Raw genomic sequence first — 11,030 nt, 5'->3', positions numbered from 1 at the left:
CTCTAATACTCCTGGGTTTCGTCATCCTTCCAGTCTGACAGTTGGCACCAGATCAGTATAGTGGGCGAGACTATATAGGGGCTGGATCAGGGGCTTGGAGGAGGGCCAGATTGGGGACACTGGGGTGGGGCAGACACCGCCTGGGGTGCTCTGGGTCAAGGCGTGCTGCGTGTGTGTGTGTGTGTGTGTGTGTGTGTGTGTGTGTGTGTGTGTGTGTGTGTGTGTGTGTGAATGTGCCTGTGTGTAACGTAACACAGTCTCACTCCCTACTCGTCAAAGGTCTGACGCATGGTCAAGGGTTCTTGGCGTCAAATTCCAACGAGAAAGGTGTACCTTCTGCGTTGTTTTCCGACGTGGGGGTCCGTCAGATAGACATTCATGTTAATACCTCATCGTCAAATATGGACGAAAGGAAATAAATGTCCATCAAAGGTGATGCCGTCACGTTAGACTAATGATTTGTTTGAAATTATCTAAAAACAAAAATCGCAGACCATCAGAGCCATAGGCTACCTTAGGTAACTTTGATGCATACTTGCATAATTTTATTCAGCTTTGGTGTAGGTAACGTAAGGTAAAATAATAATAATAATAATAACAATAATCTCTAACTAAACTAACACGCGCATATTTCTGTATTGCGACCATAGCCTACAGTTGTAACAGCGCGTAACAGTCGTTTTACTCCCCGTATGCGCTCATTATAATAGGCTCTGCTCCTGCCTAGATTCGAACTCAGAACTGCCTGAAAGTTGCAGACCTGTTCTGGAAATACGTGCATTAACCCACTCGACTGTCAGACAACGCTATCTGCTTCAAGTAGGACAGAGGAGTGTACTGTACTGTACTGTGTACTGAGGACTGTACAGTCCTACCTAATAGGCCTACTCGAAGCAGATAGCGTTGTCTGACAGTCGAGTGGTTTAATGCACGTATTTCCAGAACAGGTCTGCAACTTTCAGGCAGTTCTGAGTTTGAATCTAGGCAGGATCAGAGCAGAGGGAGTGCGACTGGGTTGGTGTAACTTTGTGCCATGTGTGTCGGTGTGTGTGTAAGTGTGTGTGTGTACGTGCATGTGTGTTTGTCAGTGTGTGTGTGTGTGTGTGTGTGTGTGTGTGTATGTGTGTGTATCTAAGACTATTTCCCTGCAGTCTCCTCCCTTACCCCCCATTTCCCTAGTCCCTACCCCACCCCCGGCCACTGTGTGCAGTGTGAGAGCTGAGTGTACACAGCCAGGCATTCCTGGGGGCTGTGCGACTCCCCTGGCTGGATGGGCGGCTGGGCTGATGCCTGGAGCAGGACACAGCCGAGAGGGAGAGAAAGAGGAGAGAGAGAGAGGGAGACAGAAAGAGAGAGAGAGGGTGTGGCGGGGGGGGCGGGGGGCTGGGGGGTTTGTGGCTCCAGAGAAGACCCAGGACTGGTCTGCCTGAAAGGCACTACAGCACAGCCAACAGGCCCCAGCACAATCAAAGGCCACCATTGTCTCAGGGATCCAGAGAAAATACCAAAACGTTTCAGAAAATTACGTTTAGTGTGTGTGTGTGTCTGTGTGTGTGTGTGTGTGTGTGTGTGTGTGTGTGACGCGTGTGTGTGTGTGTGTGTGCACATGTTTTATCTGCACATCTGCAGGGATGAGTTACTGGGAAAAGGCGGTGCTTCAAGGCTTTTCCAACATGCCCAGACCAACCCCACACCCCTCCCCCTTCGTCCCCTTCACATTTGAGCATTTTACGCACAATTCTCCCACATTACGCAGATATGGTTGTGTGGTGACTCACGTAGTGGGCTATTACTTCATACATGCCCTCCAGGCTGTCTCATTCGTCGCTCACACAGACACACACACACACACACACAGACACACACACAGATACACACACACACTGAGCAGATGGGACCATCAGTATCCGACACTCCACGCAGATAACAGCCCTCAGTCATCGTCAGCATTCCCTTATGACAGATGTGAAGGCACACAGCACGCACACACACACACACACACACACACACACACACACACACACACACTTCTCTGTAACAGTATGTTCAGACTAATCAGGACATTATCTTGGGAATTCCATGAAAACACAAATTAACACCATCAGCTATCACATAAGCAAATGGTTGTATAAGAATCTGCCATTGTTACCTAAACCATCCTGCAGCATTTTGCTGTTTTTCCAGAGATTTTTGTGTATCTGTGTCCATTTTTAGATGCCATCTGAGGGCTGTAAATACCAGCGTTAATGGTTCTGGGTGTACAGGTGAAAAATAAAAACAATTATAGATAATAGCAGAAGCACTAGGTACGTAGGTACACTTCACATGGTGCTCATATCCCCTTACAATTGCACCCCAGACCCCAGGGAATTGAGATATCACTTCCCTCTTGGAAATAAAGGCTGTACTCTAGACACCGTAAGACACCTTAAGATGCCAATACACCAAGACATCTGAACTGATCACCACCTGCATCACATTAACATACCACATAGATCCCTCACAGGACCAACATCTCATATCCCTTTTAATTACACTACCACCTGTGCCTTGAGTTTATGGCAAAAAAAATACTTTAACGGGGCTACAATAAGCTATCAAGATAACCCCGGTCCTCATAAATGTTCACATACAACGTGTCTAGGTTACTTGCTCAGCAGTGGACAGTCAGGCTTGCTGGCCATGGTCCAGTGTTGGAGGCCAGGTGCAAAGGTAAACCCAGGCCGTGTTAGTTACAACCTGTGATGGCGGAGACAGTGTGTACCCAGAGTGCTTATTTCATGGTGTTTACACAGAGCGGGCGCATGGAGGAAGACACTAATGACCAGGGAGGCAGGCATCATTTGTCACTAAAACAAGCGTGTGTGTGTGTGTGTGTGTGTGTGTGTGTGTGTGTGTGTGAGAGAGAGAGAGAGTTTGAATGTTAGAGAGAGAGATGGAGAGAGAGAGAAAGATAGAGATAGCCTAGTTCAGAGTTCAGAAACAATGATAGCCAGGGCATAAAAAAAAGAATTCTTGGGTTCCGGTTTCCGACCGACCCTGTCAATTTATGTGCGACCCAAATTTATTTTATGAGCTTGGGGAAGAAATAACACTATAGTCTAGGCTACATTAAATAAATCCACAAATAAAAGGCGAACTATAATTACATTAATTACCCCTTGCATTTTGTATAGGGATGAGCGTATTCTCTCTTTTACAAAGTAGCCTATGCACAGCTGTTCACGAAGACGATTGTTTTCGTCACTTACCAAGGCACTCGCAATTTTGTCCAAACACCGCAACTTTTTCGCAAATTTGACCAATCATCGTAGTTTCACCGTGAAATTTCACCTACCACAACAGTCCCTCGCGCAGCATATTGAGCCAGATGCCACACTTACTTATGCACCTCTGCATATGACACCAAAGACTGCCCTAACGTGTTCGTTCCTCTGCAGTTTTGATGACAATAAATAGAAGGCTAACGTTAACGATCTGCTTACTTGCATCTCTCAACCTGGTGTTGCTAACCTACCTAGGCTATGAAAGTAAGTTAATTAAGGCCTACTTGGTTTACTGACATTTGAATAGGCTATGCAACCCATTGGCAAACGTTTACCTGGATATGTCCTTTTAGCTTATGTCATGTTTGCTAGCTTGTGGGCTTAGTTTGAGTAGTGCTACCAAAATCATAGAAATTAATAAAATTGCAAGACATTTATATCTTCTATGATCCAAGAATGATTTCATTCGAGTTGTTTTTTTTTTACATTTATTTTAACTAATGACATAGAAGACATTCCCAATTGCATCCACATATCGTAATGCACTATGCAAAAAGTAATTTACATTCGTAGCCGAACACAGTGAGATGCAAGCCTTCCAATCCACTCAGAAATGTAATTAGGCTACTCTCACGTCCTTAAAGGGGCAGGCTGTCAATGAGACGTACACCACCAATGTAATGACATTAAAGAGAAGTGTAGTCAAATAGTTTAAATAAATATGAAATTACTAGATACTTACTTGGCTATTAGTAATTATGCAGGCCACAGACTATGAATTATTAAAAAGATATGAACTTAATATGAATTACAAAATATATGAATGTATTGAAACATATGCCATGATGCCATCTCTTTAGGTGACTGTCTTTTTTGGACAGTTCTACGAAAGGTTATATACTGCTTTGTGAATTACCTCAGTCAAAGCATTTTCACAAATAAAGTAGGCCTACTTTGATTTTCTGTAATCCTTACTGTTTACCTTTGATTATCCTTTTTAATAAGCATCAAGATGATCAGTGTGATTTTGGCCTTACTAACCTTAATTGCCCTAAATTAAAAAAAAAAAAAATTCTCTGCAAGAAACAGCTAAAAACACCGCAACTTCCATCCAGGCATTTTTAGGTCGCAAACCTCGCGAAATCCTGGAGGGACTGATTTTCTACCTATCCCTTACTGCCACTGGGGGAAAAAAAAAAATCCCTACCGCCCCATGGCCTCAACTGACAACCAACAGGAACCAAACCTTTTTTTTTTATGCCCAGCTAGGAGGATGAAAGGAGAAACAGCAGGAGAAATGAGACTGTGGTAAGAGCAGAGCAGGAGAAATGAGAGTGTGGTAAGAGCAGAGCAGGAGAAATGAGAGTGTGGTAAGAGCAGAGCTGGAGGAGAAACAGCAGGAGAAATGAGAGTGTGGTAAGAGCAGAGCTGGAGAAATGAGAGTGTGGTAAGAGCAGAGCTGGAGGAGAAAGAGCAGGAGAAATGAGAGTGTGGTAAGAGCAGAGCTGGAGGAGAAAGAGCAGGAGAAATGAGAGTGTGGTAAGAGCAGAGCTGGAGAAATGAGAGTGTGGTAAGAGCAGAGCTGGAGGAGAAAGAGCAGGAGAAATGAGAGTGTGGTAAGAGCAGAGCTGGAGAAATGAGAGTGTGGTAAGAGCAGAGCTGGAGGAGAAAGAGCAGGAGAAATGAGAGTGTGGTAAGAGCAGAGCTGGAGAAATGAGAGTGTGGTAAGAGCAGAGCTGGAGAAATGAGAGTGTGGTAAGAGCAGAGCTGGAGAAATGAGAGTGTGGTAAGAGCAGAGCTGGAGGGCGCGAGGCACACAGAGAGGAGGGGATGGAGAGAACAGTAGGAGAGGACGAGTGTGGGAGGATGGGGAGCAGATGGAGAGTACAGAGAGATAGAGAAAGAGACAGACAGAGAGAGAGAAAATGGATATTCTGGGTGTGTGGGATCTGCTCTCATAAGTAGGAGTGTGTGCTTTCAGTGTGTGTGTGTGTGTGTGTGTGTGTGTGTATGAGTGTGTAAGGCCAAGACAGGGCTTGTGTCATGACAACAGAGATACAGATACACTCTGGCTTTCCTCCAGCAGAAAGCAGCTCCCTCTCCCGCCATCCCTCCATCTCACTCTCCATTCCCCACTTTCCTCTCTTTCTCTACTCGCTCCTTTATCTCCCCCTTGATCACTTTCTCTCCTCTCCTCTCTCTCTCTCTCTCTCTCTCTCTCTCCCTCTCTCTGTGATGGTAATGAGAACCATACAGAGTACTAGGCACCCAGCCTCCTCCAGCCCCTAATGGATCTGATGGTGGCTCATCAATAATTCACATCCCCTGTCTGCTTCGGACAACAAAGAACAGGGTCCGCCTCTAGGGCTAGGATGTGTTTATGTGTTCTACACACACACACACACACACACACACATGCACACAGGCACATACGCGTAAACACACATATACACACCTGTTTCATTCAAGGGTTGTATTCATGTTGAGGATGTAATATGTACTGTATATGTTTGTGGCTAACAATCGTTACAATCGACTGGGGGGGGGGGGGATGTAGTGTGGAGTGGTGTGTGGGACAGTCAGGCTGGGTGGTCAATAAAGACGATAATTTACCATCGTCATGACAGCAGCTGCTATGTTTAGGTGAGGAGTAGCACCAAAATACCCCTCTCCAATCAAAATCAGTCAGGATGACAGCGTGAAATGAACACAAATCACGCCATTGCTCAATTTCACACAGCTCAGATCTGCAGCCATCACTCAGCAACGATGCTCTTTAACTCCATGCTTAAAGGCCCAGTGGATCTAGGAGCAGTACAATATGTATGTAATGGGACAACAGTGAGAGCCCTTGATATTCATGCACACTTTTCCACAGAGAAACTTCACAAAAGCATTACTTAGGTCCCTCTATAAATGGACACTTTCAGAACTGTACATGTTATACACGGCAGCCCCAATCATCCTTTCATGGCAGAAAATTAGACCCTTGGATTTTAGAGGCTGCAAAAAAAGGACTTAATTTTGAAGGACTTGCCTGTGTGATGGACAGCTGACCTGAGGTCTATGGTTTCAGAGCGGGGAAAATGAGCCTGGGCAGGGCTGGTGCCAGCCGTGTTAGCATGAGATGCTCTCGCTATTGCTCCACTGGAGAAGGCCTGAGTGGCTGACTGTGAGTAATGCCAACTGACTGCCATAGGAAGACATGGGCCAGAACACCAGGGAAGATATGTGCCAAGGACTTTGGGTGATCACGCCCGAGCAATGTCTAGCCGAGCTCTCTATAAAACTAGGCAGAGAAGAAATGCATCTTATTTAGTTCTCTTTTCTCTCCCTCTCTCAAATATTTCCATGTTTATATTTGTCTTCGACGTGAAAAGAACAACTATTTTTTGAGGCGTTTCCACTTCCAACACAGCTCTATAAGTTTTTCTGTGTGCTCTTCATCAATTCAGAGAAAACATGTGTGGGCCACAAGGCTGAGTTGAATGCCATCATCATCACTCTGTTGTGAAAAAAGGCCAATGTGACAACACACAACAACCTAATGGCCAAACACTGAGACTTTCAGAATCTGTTTACACAATACCTGTAACTTCCCTCTTCTCTTGTGGGACTCTCTTAACATTGCACAACTAGTAACCCTCATAGGAGGGTTAGCTTGAGAACCTCAGTTAGTCAACAATTCAAAACACCAATGTATGGGTGGATGGATACATAGATACACAGACTGCATACACACACACACACACACACACACACACACACACACACACACACACACACACACACACACACACACCTCAACTTCTGTCTTATGTCTGGATCATGATGTTGATACTGTAGCCTCATTGTGATATATCTCCTGGAAACGGAAACTAGCCGCCTCCTCCATCTCACACTGCTGTCGTCCCCCCAGCCTCGAGACCCAGGCACGCTCCTCCACTCACACATCCATTTGTGCTGGACATTGCGGGGCATGAAGTGGGCAACGGTGGCATCATAACTAAGGGTTAATATGCAGGCCAGCAAAGGCCACAGTTCACTCTGTCCTGAGAGTGAAGGGCTATTTCTAGTGACTCACCCAAGTAGCAGTATGCAGCACTGTACTGTGTACCCTATCATTCTCTGTCTCTCTCTATATAAATATATATATACCTTTATCTATCTCTCTATCAATCTCTCCATCCCATTTGGTTCCTCATTCTGTTTATACATTCATTATATATTTCGCCAAGAGGACAGAGACAAGTCATGCTTGTGTGCATTGCATGACGCAGCTCACGCTGGTCATATCTTTCCCTGCAGGCAGTGAATTCTTCAAATTGCTCTGAGAACAGCCACCCCCCCCCCACACACACACACACATACACACACACACACACATACACGCACACATACACAGAGACACACAAACACACACCCTCACACACCCACCAACCCCAGTCGACCGTTCTCCCCACGGGCAAACGCATGATGCTCCAGACCCCTATCAGGGGGTAATAACAAGAAGGGGTGGATGAGACAGGACAGGGCCAGCACACATGCACACACACACACACACACACACCCACACACATACACAGACTCACACACACATACACTCACTGTCTCACATTGCATCTGTCTCACAAACGCACACTCAAACTAAGCAACTCACCAACTGTAAAAAAATGTAGTGTTTAACCTGCACAGCTATAGTACTTGCAAATCAACTGGCCTCCGTGATCCATATGTGTGTGTGCTTGCGTTTGTGCGTTGTGTGTGTGTGTGTGTGTGTGTGTGTGTGTGTGTGTGTGTGTGTATGTGTATGTGTGTGTTTGTTTGAGTATGAGTGTGAATGTGCATGTGCGTGTGCATGCATGTATGTGTATGCGTGAGCTTTCAGCAGCACGCCAGCACCCTGCCCTGCCTAATCCAAGCACCAGCCTCTCACCACGACCTGCAGGGAATATTTATGATGGGGCTGGGGGCCCTGGCAGCACACTGGTTTCTATGCAACCAGGCTATCTGGGCATCGATCTGGCCTGACCTCATAAAGGTGGCACAACGCATGGCCAAATGCATCAGAGATATGGCACACCTGCAGGTAGGCAATGCCACGACAACATTCACAACAACAACGAAGACGATGATGATGATGCAACTGATTATCATTAGGGGTATGTGAAGATATGTGATGGGTTGGATACCAATGCTTTTCAGCTTGTGAGCGTGGATTGCCTTTACTGAGAGACCCCTGTCCATTGGCTTAGGCTGAAAAACATCAACAGGAGTAGGTACCTGTTCAGCTGATGATATAGATATGAATCCTGGCATGCATCAGCAAACCTATAAGGGAGTGATTACATACCCAATCCTCGAAATGCTTGGAGCTGTTCTGCAGCAGGTCCTCGAACTGAATGATGCAGTTCGCCACGAAGTCATCGTAGCCGATGGGCGCGTCATGGAACACGGAGAGCTCGATCTTCCTGCCATCGTAGACCTCGGTTACAAACTCGTCGTTCCACGCGGGACTGTTGGTCTTCTGCTTAGTGGAGGTTTGGCCCACGCGCGAGTCGTCCACGTTAAGGGCGATGTACGGGTCTAATAGAAAAGTCTGGGGCTTTGGGCCCACGGCGTGCCTCAGCGCCCAAGCCGTCGGCTTCAGGTCCAGAGCCTCGCGAATCTTAATCTTCAATAACCCATTAAAAACCACCATGGTGGTGATGTAATCCCTCTAAAATGTACTTGGAACAAGGGTATGTGGAGTGTTCCTTGATCCCTGTCACTCCAACGGGGTAATCTATCTAATGTAGAGAGCCTTCCTGAATGAATAGGTAGCTTCTTGTGTGTGTCTCCCTGCGAACACGCCTCCCCTTCAAAATAACGGGAAAATCGCCGTCTCCTCACTCGTGAGCACTCGCTCAAATTGAATGCAAATTACCCGTTTCGATATGATCCACACACCACAGATTGTCTTTATATTTCTCTCCGACCGTTGCACTCCAGAATAACATCACACATTTGGTGTCAAAGCTCACAAATCATATCCTTCGGACTGAACAATCGAGCGAAATGAAAACAGCTTTGTAAATTGTTCCAATGTCACATGAAAGATTCGACCAGCATTCCCCACCTCAACCCTCGGGAGCAAAATAAACCGAAGCAGGACCTCTTCAGGACCAATCTCTCAGAGCTCTTGTATTCCTCGGTTGCCTGAAAGAGGACGGAATTATCTCGGTGTGTCCACAGCGCATTTGGGACGTTTCGTATGCACGTCAGTTCGTAGACAAAATAGCGCTTAGAGGACAACGAGTTGTAGTTTACCCCTAGTCCTCGCTCTCGGTTTCCGTATGCTCGTCACTGATCCAGGCAGCTTCCTCGCCGTTGGTGCTCCGTTTCCTGCAGACCTGCCTCTTTTTCCCCCCGACTGTCTAAACGGCAGTGCAGGAAATGCGCAAAACACGTCAGTTTTCAGCGAGCCTCGCCACGCTGCGTCTGTTCTGTGCCAGATGGGGGAGTGCGGCACAAGCGAGCTGGGGGCAGAGCGTGCTACTATGCCTTCCACAGTCCAGGCGCGTCCTGGTGAGGCATCAGGTGTGTGTGTGTGTGTGTGTGTGTGTGTGTTTGACAGAGACAGAGAGGAAGGAAATCAATCTGGGCTGGATGTTAGTCTTCGGAGTAATCCTGACTGTAATAACTACAACTAAACCCTAGTTTTTGTGTTTCTTCAGAATTTCAGGTATGGGGTGATAACAACAATGTTCTGTTGTGGATCTGTCTGCGCTTTGCTAGTGTATCTAGACACAGACGACTGTATTTTTTGGTTGAAAGGCGCCACCACCAGGATGGAATTCTAATGGCACAGTAGAGTATTTCCACAACATGAATGAGTCGGGTCATGGTGTCTTGCGCACTGACACGCTTGGCCTGCCTTTATAACAGGCTAACACCTGGCAGTAGCAACAGAGACATTACTTGACAGCAAAGAGTCACCAAAAGATAACACGTGTGCTGAAATAACGTTTCATTATTTGAGTGTTTTCTTTGTTTGTTTGTTTACCTAATACCTTATTGCATGCGTTTTAATGAGGTATGCTTAGCTTCATAACCTTCTTCACCCTCCTCCCTATCATTTACATTAATGTCTTTGGTTATTTAAAGAAATGTATTGATTTATGCTCACACTTCAAAGCACATGTAAATTACCTGTTTACGGTTCATCGACTGATAAAGGCATAATGAGGTGTGTCTTTAATGTGATATTGTGAGATGGTTCTCGGTTTACCTCCAGATCCTTTATGAATGCTTGCTAATAAAATGTTTAAAAATCCATCGGGAATCCGTCACATTGACATCAAGTACAGAGACGCACTCATGGCAGCTTAGACCTCAACACTACAGTCCTAAAACTGAACTGTATTGTACTGAAGAGTGAAACCAAAGTCTAGAGCATGTGTCTGATCTTGACCTTGGGTTTGTGTGGTGTGTGTGTGTGTGTGTGTGTGTGTGTGGGGGGGGGGGGGGGGGGTATGTGTGTGTGTGTGTGTGTGTGTGTGTGTGTGTGTATTTGTGTGTGTGTCTGTATGTATGAGTGTGCACACAAGTTGAGTGGATCTCTCAAAAGATTACTGATCTAAAACAGATGGTTTGTCTATATTGTTCTTTCTTATCATTTCATATAGGTTCACTTCTGGGTGTATGCATACAAAAAGATGTTTCAACATATTTCGTAAATACATCATCCTCTACCATTTTGCATTGCACCATCTGTCCAGTATT

General features: G+C 45.9%; 1 protein-coding gene across 2 annotated transcripts in view; it reads right to left on the bottom strand.

The window, feature by feature from the left end:
• Positions 1-9,822, bottom strand: part of prkceb (protein kinase C, epsilon b) — a 113,265-nt gene extending 103,443 nt beyond the window's left edge. The window contains exon 1 of one of the 2 annotated variants that reach the window (XM_076285775.1): positions 8,620-9,822. In XM_076285775.1, coding sequence (XP_076141890.1) covers positions 8,620-8,967 — 348 coding nt within the window. In that variant the 5' untranslated portion in view covers positions 8,968-9,822. The remainder of the gene's footprint in view (positions 1-8,619) is intronic. The other variant, XM_076285774.1, reaches the window with a different exon arrangement.
• Positions 9,823-11,030: the final 1,208 nt, after the last annotated feature.

This window comes from Alosa pseudoharengus, unplaced genomic scaffold (assembly GCF_046254945.1).
Source record: "Alosa pseudoharengus isolate Yale_2024_CS ecotype anadromous, Long Island Sound unplaced genomic scaffold, YU_APseudo_1.1 YU_APseudo_1.1_scf_15, whole genome shotgun sequence".
NCBI classification, from domain to species: domain Eukaryota; kingdom Metazoa; phylum Chordata; class Actinopteri; order Clupeiformes; family Clupeidae; genus Alosa; species Alosa pseudoharengus.
This window is presented reverse-complemented; position numbering and strand designations above follow the sequence as displayed.